Consider the following 23,499-nt stretch of genomic DNA (forward strand, 5'->3'; position numbering starts at 1 on the left):
ATTTTGAGTTTCAATTTCAATTGAGGCCGACTGTTTGGGCAATAGTGTTATACGTTAATGACAGAACATCTTCTATGAAAGCCCCACATACGGCCGGCCTCTATGTTGTGTTTGCATCTGACAATACTGTGCAATCAAGTTTCATTTTTCTGAAGCCCCTCTGAAGTTTTTTCACTTTGCTGATATGTATTGATCCCTGCAAATCACAAGGCTATGAGAAGTATGGAGGAGGGCAAGGAGGTGGATTTTCTCTTTGCAATTCTGTTCAGAATATATATCATATCGGATTTAGCAGAAGAAAAGCCTACAAAGTAACAGGGCTCAAAGAACAGCAAAACAATGGGATGTCCATGCTGTGCCTTTCCTTGTGTTTTCAAAGCTTTTCGCTTTCACACAGATCACATGGAAACACAGTATCAGAAGCAGAAAGAGGAACCATCAGATAGAAAAAACTGCTAGTTTTGCACTCAGAGAGATACAGCTTCTGCTTTCAAGGCTGTATCAGAATGTGGGGAGTTGGAACTGTATTTGCAGTTCATCAGCCACTGTACATTCATTTCAGGAAAGCGATTTGTGCTGGCCTGTGTGGTTTCTGCACCATGGGGGGAAGCACTGACAGATCCTATGCTTGTTCAGAGCCTACTGCTGTGCTTCCTCAGCCCCATGCAGGGAGCACACCTGGCTCACAATCCAGAAGCAGCATGTTGTGATGGTTCTTAGAGCAGTGTCACGCAAACTAGGCATCCTGCTCTCACTTCTAGAGCTAACCAAGGGAAGGTTTGCATATCTGAGAATGAACACAGACTCCTCACAAGGGAGAATGCAAATTTTCTACTTTCCTGTCAAAAAATTTCTGCTCCTTATTTTTCTTATTTTTCCCAGCAAGAGCAAGAGTTACTTCAATTAGTACACAACTATTTATCTACTATTTATCTATTAGGAACCCATGTCCATCTGTCAGCCTCCTAATTGGCAAACCAAGATTTTCCTCCATCAGGTGTCATACAGCATCCAGAGTGGCTTTTAATCTGACTAGAACACAAATGAACAACAGACATTCAAACATAAGCTGTCTTTTTAGTAAGAATTAATTCCATCATATAATCTGTTTCCACCACAAATGGCCAAGTCTATGAAATATTTATGAGCCCTAAATGACAATTTCATATGAGTAGGTTCCCTGATGTTAGCAGTATTCACAGCAAACTTACTCATGTGTATAAATGAATACTACATTGAGCCTTTAAACAAGATCCACAACCTGGGCAGTCGTCTGTGAGTCCCATCACTATTGTTCTGAAAGCTTTGCAACTAGCATTGCTTCCAGTCTTTTAAATACTAATCTAGAGTTCAACCACAAAATCCCTCAGTGAAATTTTCAGCCCCCAGCAGTTCAGCACTGCTTTGATCTGGGATTTTGTTTCAACTTACTGTGATAAGAGAGGGACAGCTGTGTCACGCTGTCCTGGATTTGGGCTTGTAAGAGAAATTCCTAACATTCTTCCAGTGGCCTTTACCTGCAGTCAGTGTCTGCCTCTGCTCATTGGCCCCAATGAAAACAAGAGCCCACTGTGCATTAACAACTACCAAGGGATGTCTTAAAGGTGAGATCTGTGTTTCTCTTCTCACTGATGGCCATAGCAGCTGCCTGTTCGAGCAAATGTTATGTGAAACTATGTTTTGATAAGACATTATTAAAGCTATTGATGTCACTTAAAAAAGAAAGGAAACTAGTAAATAAGGTCTTCAGAGTATGAGGCTAGTACACTCAATTTACCATTTATAAATAATAGCAACATGATAAAAATATGATATAATGTGTGCAACATCTCTACATGTAGCATCGAGATACAAGCTAGCCCAGAAATGACTCCTGAAATACACAAAGCACAAAAGATTTTGAACTCAGATTATTTTCATGGAAAAAAACAACCACAAACCCACATCCACAAGCTTGTAAGCATCAAGGGTTTTCAGTCTGGAAATGTCACAAGGTAATGTAAGTCTCCTGAAATTCTGCTCTTCTCCACAGCATGAAACCGCATCTGTTCCAGCAGCCAGGTGACCTGGGAACCCAGAGCAGTGTTTGCCCTCAAGCAAACCACACAAAAACTCTGGCAAAAGCAGCCACATACCACTTTAATTTCTAGGAGATGAAAAGGAGCCTACGTATGCAACAGCACTCACTGTTAATGAATCCAGATACATGGATCCTACCAGTAATTTCCATCTTAGCAAAGCAGAATTTGGCTGTTACTTGATTTTTAGTACCATAATAAATTTTTTGTCCTCTTTTAAAAGGTTGGGCCCCTGTATGAAGGTCTGGAGTGCTCAAAGACTTTTAAAGGTCAGGAAACCAACAGTAAATTTGGAAGCAAAGAAGAGTGCCGCTCTGAGCTGAGAGGAAGAGGTATTAAAGAAGTAAAAGGAGTAGTAGTCAGCAGATTAAGACAGGATGCAGTCAATGCACTGAGCTGCCTTGAGACCAAACTTATCACTGGGGAAACTATTACCTGTAACTTGCAGATATATCTTATCTTTCAATCTTCACTGAGCTCTGTTACTAGGAATTAATGTACCTGAAGCTGAACTGAAGGCACTGTAAAAATTAATACAAATAAGCTTTTATCTGATGGCCAAGTTACAGGGCACAAACATTACCTCTAGGCTGTTTGTATGACCCATACAAATGGACACTTATCTGTTTGATAGATGATTCTGCTATGACGAGGATGCTTGGGAATATGAACTGTAGACACATGTACACCTTTGTTGAGGATTTCATGATCTGCTACAAAGAGGTATCATTTATTTGGACTAGACTTTATCTTTTTAAAAGATTGGTAACACCCAATGGGATATACAAAAGAGTATTTTGCAGAGGAAAATAATAAACCTACAGAATTTAATAGAAATTCTGCCCAATGAGGCTGTGGATGCCCCATCCCTGCAGGCATTCAAGGCCTGGTGGTTGGTGACCCTGCACATAGCAGGGGGGTTGAAACCAGATGATCATTGTGGTCCTTTTCAACTCAGGCCATTCTACGATTCTATGATAAAAGCTTAAAAGAGAATTTCAAAAGGAATTAGGGATGGAATGTTTTTGTGCTCCGTGTGAAGCTTTCTGAATATTATTTAAACTCAGAATACATAAAGACATTTTAGTTTAACTCAAAATCCAAACTTCATTTCCCCATGTAAAGAAATACCCTGGAAACTAGAACATTCTAGACTTAAAAGACCAAAATCTGCTCCTTTATAAGATAAATTTTTTTGCTTAAAGCATGCCACTGAACTCTACTTTTTAACTTGCTGTATGATTTACAGTAGTTAGCATTCATATTTCAAAGATGCATTCCTCCAGGGATTCCACTTATATTGCTAAATATACAGAAGACATTTTCCCTATTCATCTGAGCAATTTCAGAACATTTCTGAAGAGGAAATTACACCTGAAAATTTTCTCCAGTCAATTCCAATAATCACTGTGTGTTGGCCTCCAGTTATTTGTTTCACTTTAACTTCAGAGTGGCTAGATAGGGAGGCTTCTAGACACCACTTAGAAATGTTCCAATAGTGCAAACAGACTCCATTTTAAGAAATCCTTTTAGTGGAGATAAATTATTTCTGCAGAAAAGAAGAGCACAGCAGGATCCCAAGTGCTAATCAAAGGATATAGTGCTAAAAAAAAACTCCATTCCTTCCAAGCAAATGGTTGGAGAACTGCAGTGGTCCAGGATGTAATAGAATTACTATGAGAAGAACACTCTCCTCTTCGTAAGGTTTTGGAATTCCATTTCTCCTTGATCAATATGCTCCAAAGCTATAAAACTCATAACATATTTTTGCAGATGCATTTTTATTTTGGAAATTATCGTGCTGCCATTTTCCATGCATTACCTGGTGATGTACATCAAGTCCCCAAGAAGATTTTAACAGTGTTCATTTTCACTCTTAGGAAGAAGAAATTCCTGTGAGGCTGGAGTTACTTGGTGAAATTCTGTAAGCTCTTTAAGCAAGAGAGCCAGTCTAGATGATCACAATAGATCTTTCTGCACTTTTAGTTTATTTAATTTTTGAATGCTGGTGTTTGTTTCTTTGTGAAATTGAGCTGCTAGTGCTAAATTGATGTACTGGGTCATGGAAGTGATTTTAGCCATTTCTGTGCAGAACCAACTTCTTAATTCACAACAGAGTTCAGCAGAACGTGCAGTCCACCAGGAGAACTTTGTATTGCAGTTGCTGGGGAACGCACATCCAATCCATCCCACTAATGCAGCTGTGGAGGTGATAATCACAGCTGGCAAGGTAATAAGAAACATCTGGAGAGGCAGAACTAACAGCAAAGCTGCTTTTGCCTCTTTGCACAGAGGTCCTGAGGTGACACGACAAAGATATTTTAAAACTAGAACATAAAAATTAAACACTGAAATGTTATTGAAACTCAGAATGGTGGCTGCACAGTCTTACTTTGATGACGTCTTCATCAGAGGATTTGCACTCAACTGACTCAGAGATGTCTGTCACAGCACTGTTCTCCTCAATGGAGACCACTTTGATGGGCACGGCCACAGTTTTTCCTGTGAGAATTGCGGTGTTCACAATTTCTGTATCCTGTATGCAAAACAAAGCACGGCACTGTTAAGAAACGGCTAAAAACATTTCCAAAGAGCAAGCATCAGCTCTTCAGCACGACTTGTCCTCAAGAGGGATGCATTAGTTCTCAGGAGCTAATGACTTAAATGCATCTCCTATTAGGCACAACTTGGTAATATGCAGTAAAAGCCCTTTTATATTTTACCTGCTCAATAAACAGTCACCTGCGCTGTACACTATTAAATAGCAAGCAAAATGATTACAGCTCAGTTCAGTCCAAGCAGCCTCACATCACAGGTAGCTTCCACACTTAAGAATGTGGGGCTTTACCCAATATTTGTCTTCCACAACATTCATTTGGGATTTTTATAAAACTAAGCTTGATTGTCAGTATTTGGAACAGGTTGCAAGAGGATTGAAAGTAAAAACACTACTTGCAGAATTGAAGTCCATTGCAAAGACAAGGCCTTTCTGTGAACTTTGCATCTGGAACTGTTTCAAGGTGATTTAATTTCCATTGATATGGCCAATGAAGCAATATAAGGAATCCAGAAGGAGTTACTCATGCTATTAACTGCAGGGAAAATAACATGGAAATCTGAAGTTTGCACTTGGGTCGTGGCGTATAAAGACTTTCAGTGCACCATCAACTAAGCTAACTCCTCTGACTGCTGAACTGTTTCAGCATCATTGTAATCCCAAGATTCTCAAGCAGGAAGAACTTCAAAGTTTTCCCCAATTTTTTGAAATTCCAACCCCATAAAGTGAATAAAATATTCATCAAAATTCTCAGCACCAAAATCAACAGCACTGCAGCTGTTAATGTCAACAGCAAGAAAATGGGGCACTGATACTATCAACACTGGCTTTAATTCAGGTTTAGTGAGTTTGAAATCTAGGTCGGACTTTCTTTTGATCTTGCAGCTTGCTATTCCTCAGGTTCTCCTACTGCTCATATAAGAAACCCCACCAAATATTAAAAAAATAAACTATTAAAAAAGGGATATTTTACTGTTGTAGGAAAAGTCATTTATGTAAATGGAGTGATTCAAAACAATAAATTAGAGCCAAGCTTATAAATACCATTGTTGGAAAGTCTAAGGCCACTCTTAGAACCCACTGACTTTCAAAGCTGCTCTTCTGTCCGCAGACTTCCAAAGCATCATGCATGAAATAACCTGTATATCTTCACCAAAATCAGGCTCAACACAATTTTTTTTTGCCGTGTATTTGGCTATTGCAAGTGCTGTATGTCCTTTGAAATTAATCTTTTGCCTCCATCCCTTAGCGCCTTATTTTTTGTGACTCAGAGTGTTAAACAGTGTGAACTAAGGACTGCAGGGTAAGGAGCAGTAGGAGAGTTTGTGGAAATGACAGGACATCTTTTCAGGCTATCTCAGCTCTGCTTTGAAATGATTCTACTCAGATCCACTTTGTCTTCAGCAACTGATGTGAGCTACCAGTGGAGAAATCTAATTTAAAGGGACAGGTGAAGAAGAAGAGCAATGCCATAAATAGAAATACTTCGGATATAGAACATACTCTTTGGCTTGGGGATCCATCTGTGTTTGTATTTAATGGTAATTCATGTTTTCAAGTTTTACACAAAAGTAAGAAAATCAGGCACACAAAACAAACAGAAACCAATCCCATATCACTGCTATGAAGAAGATGAAAAACAAAATGTGCTAATGTAGTGAGATGAAACTTCTGTGCTACAGGCAGCAGAATAAATTCAGTATCTGGCTCTAACTTGCAACAGGGTGTCCAGGAGTCATGGGAACTTCTTCCAGCAAGCTTTGCCTATGCTGCAAGTTGCTAATTGCATGTTGCTTTGGTTAAAAAAACCAAAACCCTCCCACAAAAATAATCTATGTAAGAGGAATATTGCCTGTAGGATGGGAAGTACTCCTCAGCTAAGCACTAGGAAGGTTTAAATGACTGAACTAAATGACTGTGTCTGGTTTTGAGGTATCTTCAATAATGACATCCTCAGCTGAAGAAAGATTACTATCTCCATATACACAAAAGTCTTCTGAAAACATGAAAGAATAAACTGTTTTCTATGTTCATGGCCAGAGCCTGAATAATGGACTTAAGCTGCAATAAGGAAGATTTGTTTGACATTAAGGCAGCCTTTATTATACAAATAATGATAGAGAATTTCTGGAATAGATTGTCTGGGACAGAATAAAAGATATCATCTATCATGAAAGAATTCTGAGGAAAGCTCATACTATATATCTTTCAGAAATAACACTGGATCTCTGGGTCAGGTAGAAGAAGAAAGGGAGCAGGTGACCTCTTGTGGTTTCCTCCACCTCTCTTTGTTATGATTCTCCAATTTTCAGTACTGAGTGCTAACACAATAACCTATATATCTGATATCCTAAATAAGCCTATTCTGCCTCATCTGTCCCAAATAATATGATCCTTCCTCACCAGACAAAAGAAAATGACCTATACATTAAAGAGAAAAAGCTTGATTGATAGGCAAATGTGAGTGATTTTCTGCTTTCTGCACTATTTAGTGCAGAACTGATGCACCAATTGCCAAGGAATAATCTGTCACTTCTGTTTCTCTCTTTCCAATAAGTCATTATTGGTGCATCTCAATTCTAAGTGGGTTTGATATAAAGCTGCTGCTACAAAGGTTTGAAAAAGCTTTTGAAATTTCTCAAGACCTTTCTATAGAGAAGACAGGAAATTTGACTACTAGCACTTTATCAGCAATTAGAAAACCTCAATCTTCTGCCCTTTGCTAATGGTTTCACTAAAGGAAGTAAGTCGTGTGCATTTGAATGAATTCATTTTGATTCATGACTTCAGAGCTGCATCTGCGTTAAAAATCTGTAAAAGGTGATTGTTGTGAAAGGGTTACTGAAGTTTTACATCTCTTCTCAGAGGGCCAATTGCATTCAGGAATGTCAGATGCATAATGTGCACAAAGGAAGGAAAATATACTGGAAATGTTACCCAGTACCTTCATAACTAGAGAGTCTCAGCATTACAAAGCAATTGGTAACCCCCTCACTTCAGCTTTTTGTATTTAATCTCCACTAATAGCAGTCACAACTCATTGCTATTACACAGATTTGGAAATACTGAAATATAAACAATTTATATACTATATAGCATGATAAAGGTAGTTTTAAACTGTGTCCATTCCCTTATTTGATCTGTAAGTGCCCTGTGCTATTTATCTGTGATCTTTAAATAAGCAAGATTAAGGAACTGAGTCTCCATTCTTTTGTCTGTTTGTTTAGAACTAAAATAGAGTAACACGTATCCTATATCCCTCTATATGGAAGAGCCTTGTGGCACAACTTCTGCCTTCTCTGTGTATCCTTTGTATTGCTCCAATACAGCCTAAGGCTTTAATGTAACTCAGAACTGACTCAATGTCTGCATCTGCACCCACACAAGAGCTGTTAGGCAGAAAACTAAATAACATAAGGAAGGATCCATAGTCCAAGACTCCCTAAAAGCTGAACTGAAATTCAAACAAATAAAAGAAGCTTAAATAGAGCGGTCTGTCTGTCTGCGCTGTGACACTGAGCGCTCTGAATGTGCACCACAGACAGGAGAGATAATAAAAATGATTTAATCAAGAAGCCCACAAGCTAAAACTGGTAGGTTACATCAGTCTAATTGTTTGGAGCTCTTCCATGCATGACTGTAGCAAGCTACCACAGTTACAAACCCTGATTTTACATCTGTGTGGATCAGAAAATGAATTAATATCCATCTCAAAGAAAAATGGTGAGACTGGAGGCAGGCAGGAGTCAGACTCCACATTACGTTACATTGCATTAAAGTTCAGTGAGATCAAAACATGGTATTTGAGGCAAATATCACACACCTACAGGAAGGATCAGAGCTTTCCTGCTTAGAGCCAGGTGGAATTTTGGCACACCCTGATGTCATAACTTGAAGTACCAAAAATATCGCTCATGCTCTGGTCTTGGTTATATCACAGTTAAATTGAGTAAAGTCCACTAGCAGTAACATTGGTTTAAACATCTCCTTCCACAGCTGCACTCTTTGTGCTGCTTCACAGAAAACCCAGCTGAATTGGTATTCAAATACATCAATACATTTCTAGAAAGGGAAAATAACATTCATAAAATAAATGTGTTCCTGCCATTTGAAATCAGGGAGAACTATGGCTGACTCTGCAGGAATCTGATTGCTTATCCCACCACTGCTGCAGTCAGGGAACTTCCACCAATGTCAGTGGGAGCAAGAACACAGAATCCGAGCAATAGTTGCTTGAATTTAGCTGAAGAGCAAACCTCGTGTTCATCCAACCTCTCAGTTGTAAGAAGGCAAGCATTCAGCCATGACTAATTTAGGAACTAATTCAACATTAAATTGCAGCAGAATGTGGAAGCAAAGTGACAGCTGTTTAATTAAACTCTAAATCCGATTAGATGGTGTTATCAAGAGAAATCCATGGGAGCCTGAGGTCATGAGAATGGTCCTGTTTGCAGGCAGAAAATTCGCTAAGTGGGATCTCAGAATGATGTTAATCATAGCATTAAGATTTCTCCTTCACACAAACACAACACCTTATGAGTAGCAAACCCACACTTAAGACCTGAAGGAATGACATAGAAAAGATAATTATGTTTTACTTTATAAGGAAAGTTTACTTAAAAACTTTGCAGAAGAGAGACAGCCGAGGCAGCGCCCACCTTAAAATCAAGACAGTATTTACCTTATGGAAAAAGGGCCAGAAGAAGCAAGCCCTCGCATGCTGTTGACAGCACTTCAGTGAGAGAAGATAATGCCTTTGCAGGAGAGCTCTAGGAGCTGTCCTGTGCTTCCAACTGTTGTTCAGCCCATCATCCTTGATGAGCAGAGACACCCTGGCAACACAGTCACAAAAGAAGATGGAGATGTGGGAAATATAAAGTAAAAACTCCACACATGCCAGTTGCAAACAGTCTAAATATTCTACTGATGAGCAGTAAGTTATGTGTTACAAGTTTCCAGGGCATCCTAGTTAGAGAGATGCACAGAATTGTTCTGCACTGCAGACAATTGTTATGCTGATTTGTGAGTCTGGTGACATGATGGTTGCAGATTTGGGTTATTAATACCACTAAGATTACAGCTGATTAACAAACTGACATTGTTAGGCAGCAGATTCTGTTTATCTACATAATTCCATGATTAAAAATAAATTACATGTTGAGCTTTCTGCCAAATGGATTCTCTGACACTCCACATTCACAGGCAGTAAAAAAAAGGGAAAGAAGCTGACATTGTTTCTACATTCTTAGCACACACTGCAGAAAAGCAGGAAGGTTCCTACAGATGAAGGTTTACACCACAATAGAGGACTTCCCTGAGGCAAAATGACCTCATGACAGACAGTAGGGGAGGACAAATTTTGTTAGTGGGATTTGGGCTTGTTCTTTTCCTTCACTTGATTCCAGTGCTATCAGCCCATCACTTGTAAATCTAATTCTGCTTTGCTCATCTTTGTACAAACATGAGGACTTTGTAATGCCACACTGCAAAAGAAATGGGGTAATTCTGTTAAGCAGTAAAATCAAGGGACCCACTCTTGCTTAACAACATCCATCAGTCCTCAAACATGGATCCATGTGGAATCTAAGTGACTCTATGATCCTTAGATCCATAGTGTGATGAAAAACCGAAAGAAATGAGCAGATTAATAGTGATGAAAAATCAGGCCATTCAAAATCCCCATAAGAAACAGACCCATTCAATGTAATTGGCCAATTCTGCAGCCTGTTTTGACCGGGACAGCAGCACAAAAGATCCCTGTTTTCTTTTGGAAGCTAATTCTCTTCGACACACGACAGCCCTATGAGATATCTTCTTTCTATTAAATCTTTGTTAAACAGCCAACAAGGGACATGGCACTAAAAATTAAGGACGATACCTTCCCTAAAGAACAAACAATCCAGAAGTCAAACACAGATAAAACATCATCCAAGGAAAGACCCGAAGGTGGATGTTGGCACTGTTCTGTCCCCAGCATGCACAGTATTTATTTGAAGAGTTTGATCAACATGATGTCTGGGGTTCTCCAGGAGTTTTAAGAAAGGTAAATGGAGAAAGCCTGGAAACAGGAATGTAAGGAAACAGGCTTATTTTTCACCTCCCAGAATAGTAGCTTTGACCATAATTTATATGCAGACAAAGACCATCAGACCAAGCTGGGCATTCTCACCTTTTCTCTTGGGCCTGGCCCACTGCTACAAAAACAATGGGAGGTTCCCCAGGCCAGAAGGAGAGAAAGCAAAGTCAGCCAGGATAGGAAAAGCTCAATCTTCCCTGTAGGTTTTGTGAGCCATGTAATTTATTACAAAGACCTGAGTGTCTATTCAAAATGAGAACTCAGTGTTCTGAAAATGCAATGCCTTTTTAATCAATGATATTGTCTCTGTTTACAGCCTATATATTGAGATAAATCTTAATTACTGTCCCCCACCCACATTAGCAACAGATCATTCCATTTTCTTCCCTGCTTGTATGATTTTCAAACACACTGCTAGTGGGAATTTTGAAACCTCATAAATTAAACTCTGCAGGCAGAAAAGGGGAATGTAGAATATATTAACAGATATGGATGCAGAAAAACTTATTTGGATTCATAGATGACTAATCCACACTTACTTTGCAGCGAATCTACTCTGTTAACTTTCAGACTTGTGAAAGGGAAAGTGCTCAATAATTACTTTTATGTAGCAGATGAAGACTCAATTGGTAAATATAATTCTTTCATCTTTCAAAAGTGAGCATCTCCTTTAAAAAGCAAGAAAAAGAAGGAGCAACTGAACAAAATTAGGTATGTCTGGAATTGCTCTGTTCGCAGTGCAGTTAGTGATATAATTATACAGTTGGATTGAAGCTATAAAGCCGGTACTCAGAGCTTTCTATCTGTATGAAGGCCACATTGACCTGGTCAGGTATGCAGGCCCCATTCTATCAAACTTATGACAGCAGGAATTCACTTTCTGTTCCTCATAATTTCAAATAAAAAAGTAAAAATCTTATTAGAATACGATTTGGCACCTGCAAACTCCACAAGTTATCTGTTAGCCAGTAGAGCTCACTGATAACAGATAAACATGCAGAATGAGAATGTTCTGCCTTAAGGAAAAACACCACAAAGAAGACAGTAAGAAACATTTTGCTTCAAGCTGGAGGCTGAATCTTTCTTCAGAGCTTATGGAAATGGCGAATGTACAGTCAGAAAAGGCAGAACTCTGTGATTGTTAAAGATGTCATGGTCCCTTCATTTCAGCTGTGTTTGAAACTAGGTGGAACAAAGAAACCTTACTAGCTGGTAGGTCCAGAAAGGTACAGTGACTCTAAAGGTTCTGTTTAAACCCATGTGTTTCTTCTGCAGGGAAAGAGATGTCAGAGTCCCCCCGATGCTGCAGATAAGTGAGTCAACTGTCTCAAACACTCCTTCCTTCCACTTGTTAGAGAACAGTTACACTACTTGAATCATGAGTAACACGCTCAGCTCATGTGACAACTCCTTGCACTTGCATTTGGCTCTTCTGCTATTGAACTGGGACCACAAGAAAACTTCAGAACTTCCCTTCCACCCCTAAATTACCCTGACAAGATGATCTCATTAGATAATCTGACCTCCTAGGTGAAGGGAAATGCAAATTAATGGCATGAAATTCAATCCACAGAACATTTTCATGCTTGACTGTGTCTTCCTTTACTGTCTCAAAAGCTGTAAATGTGCATAGTTTGTCTTTTCTAAGTGCCTATCATAATCAGTGTGTATCAACAGTGACTGAGCCTCTGGCTGGGAGACTCTGCTTTGTAGGAGCTGTGACACTGAATTCAGTGAGGTATAACTCACTAGAAAGACAAGTATTTTACTAAAGCTGTCTCTATTTCCCTTTGTCTACAATGAGTATGTTAGGATTCAGTGGCTGGTATATATTTTCAAAGTAAGATGGTATTTCCTGCTGTGTGGAGGAAGAGCCTGTAAGTGAAAATGACTTCAAAGGCAACAATTCTGGAACCACTTAAAACGTAGATTAAGGACATAAGGACAGCAGCCAGAGACAGTAAGCAGAAGTACACATTTCATCTTTCTGTAACAAAAATGTGATATAAATAAAGGTGACTGAAAAAAAGATGGGGAGCAGAAGCCCACTCTCTATTTCTCCTTATTTATCCATAAATAACAACAAAAAAATACAGATTTTTAAAAAGATGTATATGTGTTAGACAAGAAAAAACCTGATCATCCTCTTTGTATTTTCATTCCTTAAATTGCAGTAATTTGTTCCATTGACTCAGAAAGAATTTACATAAGAATCGTATCATGTAGACAGAAAAACTTGCAGTAATGGGTTGAAATGTGTGTGATTACCTGAGATGTTCCTACTTCAGCATCATTACTGGTCATTCTGAGTATAAAGAATGTAAGCAGACAAAAAGATGTGAAGCAACAGGTATAAAACCCTTATCTGGAGACTAATATAATTGGGAGACTTCACCCTTCTTGTTTCAGAGCATTGCCACTTAGAGATATAAGCAAGTTTATAGTTACTTGCGAATACATATAAACCTCATGTATATAAGCAATCAACTGCCCTAAAATCCTCCAAAAGTTCATGCTTTTAAACATTTATATACTGCAAAAATTACATAGGTATCATATTTAATAGACAGGTGACAATAACTACCGCTTGTATCCACACATATAATTACTTCTAATGAGCACTCTTAGTAGAGGAGGAAAATGTTTGGAAAAGAGTGATGACAAGCCTATCAAAAGCAATAGATCAGAGACTTGCTACTTACTACATTCCCAGGGAAGGATAAATATTTACCACTGATTCCAAAAGCTACACCAATAAATGGCCTCAGAACCTGCAACATTTTCTGTTGTTTTTAATCTCAGTAGTAGTTTTTCATTTACTCAAACATCTAAGGAATAATTGCCTGAGAAAGCCTTCAGCTATGATGAATACCTCTTGTGTTTTTCTCCATTGCTAAATGGTCCTATTAAGTTTATCACAGATGGGAGTGGGAATATTGGTAAAGCCTGAATGGGAGAGAAAGGCAATAGCCACCTGGTGATCTTATAATGGAATGGTTCATGGATGCTTAAGCAGCCATGGATGGAGCCATATAATATCTTCTTGCTGAAATCATTTCACGGCTTACAGTTCTCTTTTGTTGCAAAAAGCCTAATATGTGAAAATTGTCAATTTAAGGCATTTTCCAGGCTCAAGACATGTCTGTCATTTGCTTTTCTTTTTCACGAGTCCAAGTAATTTGGAAAAGGACCCCCCAATAAATTGGGTTTGCTCCATCATTAAGCAGAACCAACACAGCTCTGGTGATGTCTCCAAACTATGTGACTACCATGGGAATACAGCCAGTAGTAAAAAGGCAATTTTCATTAACAGTTTGAAATTCTTCCCATGCTCATTTCAAATAAACCTGCGGCACTGTTATACAGTTGGCCATATATCTGCAATAATATTGCTGTAATTGCAGTAATCAATAGATAGTTGCAGAATGAAAATGTACAAGCATATTAGAACACATGCATGGGTGCACACAGTTCCACCGTGTGTGGAATTATTACATATGTGAGTAATTCATATCCTCAGATGAACATATACAAATATAATTGCAATGGGAAAAATATTCTGTGTTAATAGAGTCACACACTTATTTTTCATTTTATATATCACATACTTTCCATTTTATATGTAACATACTTCCATCTTGTGTGTTTCCTACTAATATTTTGCAAACTTCATGCTTTAAAACACTAACCCACTGAAATCAGCACTTGGCTTTAATAAAGCCTCACTATACACCAAAGAAATCCACACTGTTATTAGCATTTTCAGAGATGTGCTTCACAACAGCTTCACTTGACAATTTGCAGCTCTGAGGAAAGATTGCAATGCCTAAGAATAGAGTGTCATTTAGGTGCTTGTAGGTATTATGCCTGGCCTCCAGATGTTCTTCCAAACGGGCACAGATGTTCTGTAGGCCTGTGTCATACCTGGCAGTCCTGGATGGATGGCTGAGATTCTACAGCATCTATAATGGCATTAGACACCTATGTGCTGTCACTTGGATTGCTTTCTCCTTTCTTCTCCTTGAATCAACTTATGCAAGTTAAGTTTCCAATCGGCCACATTCACGCTGCAGGAACCTACAGCCTTTCATGACCACTGTGGAGGGTTGTGAACTTATTTTATTTCTGTAGATTGGTACATTATTGATTATTCATGAGTTACTTTCTCTCTCCAACAGGGAGTATTCATCTTCTACTAGTTCTTTAAAGTCCTCAGTCTTTGGCCATGGAGCGCACATGGGCACTTGGCTCAGGTTTCTGGATTTCAGAACTCTATTTAGAACACAGTAGAAGTGAAGCAGACAGCATCTGCTAAAATCTTTCATTTTAATTTAGTCTATTTTGAAACCAGTTAGAGAAAATTTCTACTTGCTCTTCCCTATTTTGGCTGTACATCTTTAATATTTGATAAGCACAATCTGTAACCCATACAGAGTAGAGCTTCTTATAGAACTGCCATGAGAAGGTAGTAACAAAAATGCAGAAAATAATCTTATTTAATATTATTATTCGCTATCCTTGTCTATAGATTATTCCTCCTTTTCTAATAGTTTATTGATTTCACAGACTTCACAGCAAGTCCACATAAGCAAAGCACACAGAGGGCAGGAAAAAAGACTATTGCATTAATGCAGAGAAGGCACTGCACAGACATCAGAAACTTAATGCTGTTAAGAAGACGAGAGTGTGACACATAGGGAAATTAGATCATCGACTAGACACATGTCTAACCATTCTCACCACACATAGGAAGTAAAAGCAACTTATATGAGTATATGCGTAAGGACTGGAGACTCTGTATAACCACAGATCCCATTCTTCCCTTCTGATTCAAGCAAAGATGTCCTCTACCTTCCATGGTTGCTTTAAGACATCATGCCGGTGAGAGATTCAGGGCTGAAGAAGCATCCTTGAAAGACACTGCTATGACAATTTTGTGTCAGTGACATGAAGGACAAAGGGATAAAATCCGTTTGCTTAAAGCAGTATTTCAATTTGTTAGAATAATCTAAAGCACAGTGACCATTATCTTTATCTGAGCATCTCACAGCAGCTTACAACACTGAAAGGGGCTTGGAAGAAGGTTTGTGTGCTTAAAAGCTTGTCTGTTTTCTCTAACTTCGTTGGATGGCCTAATAAAAGACATTATCTACAAACCTTGCTTTGCTTCCATTTTTACTCTTCAGGACTAGAACAGCACTGAGTGTGGAAGACTGGAATTCATTTTTAAACAGAAAGCTTTCACTTTTAAAGAATCTGCAGTATAAGTTGCTCCTGAAAACCAAATACCTACGTTATAACATAGGAAATCTTAATTACTGTGTCCATTTTAAAGATGATTGGGCTGGTGTCTGAGTTTTGCCAAGATCCAAGAGAGACAGAAATGATCTCCAGACGTGTGGCTCCTGCTCCATCAGACAGTTCCTATTTTTGCACATCAGAGTCTCCCGGTGCTTAATGAGTAGTCCGTAATTTGGATGAGGTAAGAGCAGTGAGGAGGAATTACCGAGTCTCAAATGACTTATTTATTTCCACACCAAGCTCACTCCTGAAGCTTCCAGGCATTCTTCAAACATATGCCGTGGGACACGTCGTGCCAGCTGGCAGCTCCTCTGTTAGTCACTGCTTTTCAATGCTTGCAATTGACATTTTGTCCCAGATCCAGAATCTAAAGCACAGTGTTTTCTATAGGCTCGACCAAAGCTTCAAGCACTATGAAGCTTCTTGCTGTTGGCATGCAGGCACGTAGGACCCTATACAAGATGACTCCAAAGTACATCCAGGTCTTAGACTGATTGGTTTGGTTTCTGCTGATGACATAATACATGCCACAGGAGGCCTTCTACCTTCTGTTAGCTCTCCAGAATGAGAATTCAAGATCACTAAGAGGTTATAACAGACCTTTTGGATTTCATTCAATTGTGCGGTGTTTTAGAACACAAAAAAGGGAGACAGATCACCTTTAAAACAGACAAGGTGATTTTGTCCACATGCATTTTCCCTACCCTCATCCTGATAAAACCTGGTTTATGCAAGTGAAACCAGAAATATTATGCCTAGGTAAAATATTTCCACATTAAAGGGAAAAAAAGAAAAGGAGATAAACTACTTCTCTCTGAAATGGCATCCTGAGAGGAAAAGTTCATCATGAACCTGATGGCTTAGACTGTCAGAAGTAGCAAGTGAATGTAAGAGTATAGTTCAATGGGCAAACACTGCCTGAGGACAGGGGAGGCTGGGCTGCAGAACCATACTGTGGGTAAACAAAACATTGATGTGGTGGATTAACATACTGGTGTGTTTTTTAACACTGAATTTACAAGCTTGTTTCCCTTCCTGCTTTCTCTCTAAGTCCCCAGCTAACTTTTTTTCACACTCACTCGGCTTAATCAAAATACTCATTTCACATTCTCTAAAACTTGTATAGATCTTGTCCTACTGGGCCTTGTAGAGCAATTTACAATGTATTCACTAATCCTGATAGTGACAGTCAGCATTCAATACTCAACTACTGTAATTAATAAAACCACACTGTTGCTATTTTTCAACAATAGAGGATTTCCAAAACTAAATTGCAGCAATAAATTACTTCATTACAGGCATATTATTGTTCTGTGAGGTAACAAATCTTGCGGAAAGACAATCAGCTTTGATAAAGAAAAAGATACAGAGGACAGATCAGATGACTAGGACTTGATTAAAATTAATGTCAGCATTACTTTTGTTCTCATTTGTTTCCTGAAATTCCCCCTACCAGCGTGCTGATGTGCTGACACTCACAGTACTGGGTTGGTGATTCAAATATTAGGCACAACTTGTTTCTGATGAAAAAAAAAAAAGTCTTGATAGGTTCACTGTGCTGATTTACAGCAATGGGGCCCCTGCTAAAGTGTAGGAAGTTTCGGTCTGTTAACTCATAGTCTTGTGACATAAGTGTGTCAATCTGGAGTGCTTTGGCTTTGGAGAAGAACCTTTGTGTGCTGCTCCTCTAGCTTAGCAGAGTACCATCAACAGCCCAGACTTTGGTGTTGTACTGGTACCCTTTTGATTCTGAGATTATACACAGATCAAATCCTACCACCACTGCTGCTCCCCATGTCTTTATAGCAGCTGCTGCACAAAGCAAAGAGAAAAGCCAGAAGCACAGGGCTTGCTTTCTCACCAGGACAGTACTGAACTCTGTCCTAGGTTTTACTTTTTTATTCCCCTCAGGCACAACAACATAGTTCAAAGAGCAGATTCCTAATGACTTCCATGACAAACATCCTCAGCGCTGAGAGTGTGGCTGGATAACGAAGTGTAAACTGAAAGCAGGGAAAGGCAAACGTGCATCTAATAACAAACTGAAGGTGAAAAGTTGCTGGGTATTTTAATCCTTGGGGTAGCTCATTATAACACCGAGGCTTATAAAAGTCCTGGTTGGGTTTTTTGAATTTTTTGTTTTGTTTTGTTTATTTTTCTTTTTTTCCCCCTATACTCATTACCTTATATTATAGTAAGGTCTCCTTGTTGCCTTGTTAGTCTCACTGTCCAATCTAGAGCACTTCAGGACCTCATTAATTGGGGTCCAGCCTAAACAATTCCTAATTCTGCTAGGTGAGCATTATGGTTAAGAAATTAGTATTGCCCAGAAACTTTAAAACTGTCATTACAGATCAAAACAAAAATTAAGAAGTTGTCAATTAAGATAAATTGCTCTTGTTTTTCCATGTGGGTCACAGCTAACCTACTTAATGGTTATGTTGGCTGAGTACCTGCTGTGTTTGCAAATGAACCTGGTCTGCTCTGACTGTCACCATTCCGCCTAGCATCACTTTTAAGTGACAGCACGAGAAGGTGGAGGCTGTTTTACTCTCTAGGGTAAACCACAAATATTTGTCATCTGCAATAAACGTGGGCAGTGTATGGACCTGCATTTATCAGTTAGGACAATTGACTGATAGCTAAAGCTAATGAAAGGGCATTAGTTTAGACAAAAACTAATTCATCCACTTTCACAGGAGAAAGCATTATCTAGCAATCAAGACTCCCCTTCCAGCTCAGCCAGCAGCTCATGAAGGAACTCTGCAATACTCTCCGCTCTTTCTCCCTTTCCATTTCTTCCAAATCCTCCACAGCCAAAGTGCAGTGGTGCAGGAGAATCAGAATGAGGCCCAGCATTTGCCTCCCATTGTTTCTTATGGGTGAACTCCAGCCAAATCACCTAACTCACATTTCAGTCTTACAGGTCAGTAATTTCTCTGCCTTTAAATTCCAGTTGTTTCAGCTGCAAAACTGGGCAGAATGTCAGCATCCTAAAGCAGTCTCCTGTCCCTGCTGAGAAGTGCTTGTCATCTCTCCGTCTGATCTGGCACCGAAGGCAGCAGTAGAGGACACATACGGTGAATACAGCCCTTAGCAGACACAGCATCAAAACACTCAGCCCTGCAATGTCCTTCTCAGGCACTCATCTGGGGCCAGAGCTCAATTTCTGCTGGCTCATTACTATGTCTGCATGGTCTCACATCTTCATGGCAGCCATGAAACTCCCTTTGTGATTATGTCAAACAATCAAAATTTCAATCAGTGCCATTTCATATATAAACTGTTACCTCAGATATCTTCCTCTGATGGAGAGGTACCATGAGCCTTAGCCAATACCTACAGCAGACCCCAAATCTAGCCCAAAAAATCACATGAACTGAAGAATTCCCAGACTTGACTAGTCACACAATGCAGTGCCATGAACTAGTACCAAATAATCCTCATCTTGTAGTGCTGAGATGCAGCTTAGAAGAACCTGGCCACATTTACAGAGCTCTGCACTGTAACATGCTGTCAGAAGAAAGAAACCATGATCAGAAGACTTCTGGCAGCAAGCACAGACTGGAAAAGGGATCCGGAATACCTCTCACTGTGTTAGGATGAAAACATGATCCAAAGTCCAGTACCTCATGAAGTACCTTCTTTAACCTTCAGTTTCATCCAACCTTGAAGCTAAATTTTATCAGCTTAAGCTTGTGGACTGAGAATTTTCTAGACAGGATTCTGACACGTCAGTCACTCATCTGTGCAGCACGTAGTGCTATGAAAGAGTCCCTGTTCAGGTGTTGCCATAAAGCCACAAGTCCCATTGAGTCACCAGCTGTCTCATTGCACATTCTGGCTGTTCTGCAAACTTTTATTTGCTTCGCAGGATTTCCCCCTTGTCAAGGCTGAGAAGCATATATATATGATGCCTCATATTGGTATCTCTACTACAGACAGAGAAATGAGCACCGAAAACCAAAGGTTCTCTATATTTTAAAAATCTAGTAGCTAGCTTACCCTCCTCAGCTGCTGAAAAATTCTGAAGTAATCTATTCAACAGCATTGTCAGATATGAGAGATACTGAAGAAAGAAATTATATATGCTGTTGTGCTGCACAGAAAATGACTTACAAGTCGATCCAGTGAAAAAAATTAATTCCAGCCAGCTGAGATAGCCTTATTGATCCATTGCCATTTCCTGCAAAGGCAGGACTGAATGTGACCATAGGAAACAATAGGAAAACAGAAGGTAGAATCAAAAGTGCAGCTGCTATAGAAATGATAACTGAGACTTTGGAAGAGATTGTTAAATTGAGGCATTCTGAGTTCTTTGTTTGCATCTTCTGATCAAGTTAGGATCAATAGACAACAGTTCATCCTCTTTTTCACTTTTGTTTCCTGATGGGTAGACAAAAAAAGAGCCCATTCTTTACAGATAAGATTAATCGACATGCATTGCTAGTCGCAGCTCAATGCGCTATGACACAGCCAATTTATAAGCAGGCATGCAGACTCCTGAGTTTTCCTTGTATAAATGTAGAGCAATGACAAACTTGGCTGAAATTATATATCCACTGCAAACCTAAAAGAAATAACTAACCCACTATGATGAAAACTGTAGGCATGTAAGTGATCTGGGCTGCCATTCCTGCCCTGGCATCAGAAGATTTTAAGTCCAATCTCCCACACAGAGAACATTCCTGTAACTAAACCATAAAAACTTTTACTTTATGATATTAATTAGGGCTCTACAGTTGATTACTAATAGTAAGGTGGTAGGTTTTTTAAAACCAAATGCCTTTGTTTCAACTTACATTATTTATTTGACATGATTCATGATTTCATTATCGACACAGTGCCTGTCAGCTGGAAAGTTTAGCATGCAGGTTATCTGTTAGTTTGTTTGTGATAAGCAAAGTGGAAAATGGATGTGATTGGACAGCCTCCTCACAGTGGGCCCTCTCAGTGCCTGATGCCTCCTGCTTTGTTCAAGTCTCGGAGACTAATGGAGTTGAGAATTCTGCACTTCTGTGACCTTGAAACAATGCAGCTTTACGGTGCGAAATCACAGACTGTACAGGGATGAGAACTCTATTTATTTAGGTCTATATTTTAAAAGGGTATACAGAGACTTAAGTTTCCCTTCATTGCAGTGAAATGCCTCAAAAAGTCTTTGTCATAAAGAATGGCATACATAAAGCAACCTAAGTTTGGGGAGCTCAATTTTCAATCATCTGTGTTGTAATGGAAAGCAAATAACAGGCATGCATAAAAATGTCAAAAAGTATTTTCAACTGAGACACAGCTCTTCATCTTAAATGTCCATTCACTGCTGCAGCAGAACCAGCATTACACTGACTTCCAAATGTAAAGAAAAGTACCCGAAAACCAAACACTTCCTAATGAAATAACAGACTATTGAGTATAAAGAATATGTGAATCTGTGCTGCCTAATGATAAGAAGTGGAGACTCAAACAACCATTTCCTACCTGTTCTATCCCAAAGCACAATTTAGTGGTATTAAAATATGTATTACCCACTTAAAGCATGAAATCTCTTACTAACGCAATTTGTGTTGAACACAAATGTATAGACTTCTTAGCTGAAATTCATGTGTGCATGCATGCTACAAATGTGAACAATTTTGGTTTTGTTTTTTAATCCAATCAAGTGGCAAAATCAATGTAGTTGGCTGCATTTCCACATGAGAGGATGGAAATCTGAGGAAAAAAGGGAAGTAAATTAAGCAACCTTGTATACTTTAATGGTAAGCTCTGAGGTTAATTGTGATTAATTGAAAAGGTTTTCAAAATCAGCTTAGCAAATAATTAATTAAGCTCCTATGAAAGCACTTTTCTAATTGATCCTGCTACACATAACATAAAATCAGAAATGCTTGAACAAGACACGACTCAGTAGATTTTCTCTAATGGAAGGTTAAATCTTTGGGGTAGATTTTTTGCTGTCAGAAACAGTGGGATCTATCTTCACTTTGACTTTAAGAAATCTCTTTGTTTTCTTATATAACTCTCCTAATGGTTGAATTTTACATCCCTGGGTTTCTGTAGCTGTAGTATTTTGCAGATGCTGCGATTTAGGTAAGCGAGGCAAGAGATGAGAAGAGGTTGTGTGCCTGAAATAGCAACTATCCTTCTCCATCTGTATCAGTTGGTCTAATAAATAACATTACCTCTTTATCAATCTTGCCTCTGTTAATCATTGCTACTCAATGATGGAAACACAGCACATACATTTAATCTCATCCTTTGATGAGCACATCAAGCAGCCTGCAAGAAAGATACAGGGAGTGGATGGTTACACTTAGCGCCATGCTTAAGATCTTGTCAAAGAACAACGTATGTATACATGCATGATGAGAAATTCCCCAGGATACATACCTAAAAAAATCATTGTCTGTGAGAGTTTGAAAGCAACAGAACCTGTTAGAATTGCATTTTCTTAACTTTTCTGCCTCATTTTTCTCTTTAATGACTTGAAGGGTAAAACACACTCACTTCTTCATCTTACTTCTTTTTGTACCATAGTCAAGCACTGGCCAATAAAGGATACAAGGCTTCTCGTGCTTTGTAAGTTTCAGCATTCAAAATGGCTCACATGAGAAATGCTTTCCTCCATGAGTCAAAGACAACTGTTATGTCACTCACAACCATGCAAAGGTTTGCTGGTTCTACATCCAGAGCACTGACAAGGACCAGTGGTGGGGACTCAATCAGATCTTGGGTATCCCACATCCTTATCCAGTATAATACCATTATGCATCTCCTTCCCTTCCTTTTCAACCACCTCCTTCTCTCTGTCTCTCTCTGTCTTTTTTTTTCTGGCCAACTTTAAAAACTCTGAACAACAGATTTTATTTTTGATGTCAGCAGTTTTGCTGTAAGAACACTCCATGCTTAAATCAATATAATCTTCTTTACTCCCTAGAGGATTTATGAAACACACTTGCTGATAAACACTGAGATCTAATTTCTGTACACAATAACATGCTGTGGCTTTACAGTGTGCACTGGAGATAAAGAGCAGGGTCTGACTTCTCAGTAGATACCATATCCCCCTCTCCCTTCTCAGTGTGGCTCTTGTTTCTGAACAGGAGCATTGCCAGGTAATCAGCTCAGCCAGCGATTAATGCCTAAATGAAGAAAGCACTCTGGCTGGATCTGCAGTCTTAGCTAACAGAAAACTGTGAAAATTCCCTTTATCTACTAATATCCTGCTAGCAAAGCCAATTTTGCATTGCTATCCTATCCAACTGGTTTCTATTAACACAGTATATTTTGGCTCCTGCCAAGTGTTATCACAAGGTACAGAAATGAGATAAATAAACACAAGTAAGCTTTGCAAAGAGAACGGTTTAATGATTTCATTGCTTGAACCCTTTGGAAAACCCACAGTACATCTGCTGGGAATAAAGGATCTCACCTTATGTGATTTATACACCACTAAATTCATTAGTTCAGACCTTTAGTTCTTTGAAGAA

General features: G+C 39.0%; 1 protein-coding gene across 3 annotated transcripts in view; it reads right to left on the minus strand.

The window, feature by feature from the left end:
- Positions 1-23,499, minus strand: part of TMEM132C (transmembrane protein 132C) — a 155,837-nt gene that overhangs the window by 18,828 nt on the left and 113,510 nt on the right. For all 3 annotated transcript variants that reach the window (XM_015878410.2, XM_015878411.2, XM_015878412.2), the window contains one exon: positions 4,471-4,614. In XM_015878410.2, coding sequence (XP_015733896.1) covers positions 4,471-4,614 — 144 coding nt within the window. The remainder of the gene's footprint in view (positions 1-4,470; positions 4,615-23,499) is intronic.

The sequence above is a fragment of the Coturnix japonica genome, chromosome 15, assembly GCF_001577835.2.
Source record: "Coturnix japonica isolate 7356 chromosome 15, Coturnix japonica 2.1, whole genome shotgun sequence".
NCBI lineage: Eukaryota > Metazoa > Chordata > Aves > Galliformes > Phasianidae > Coturnix > Coturnix japonica.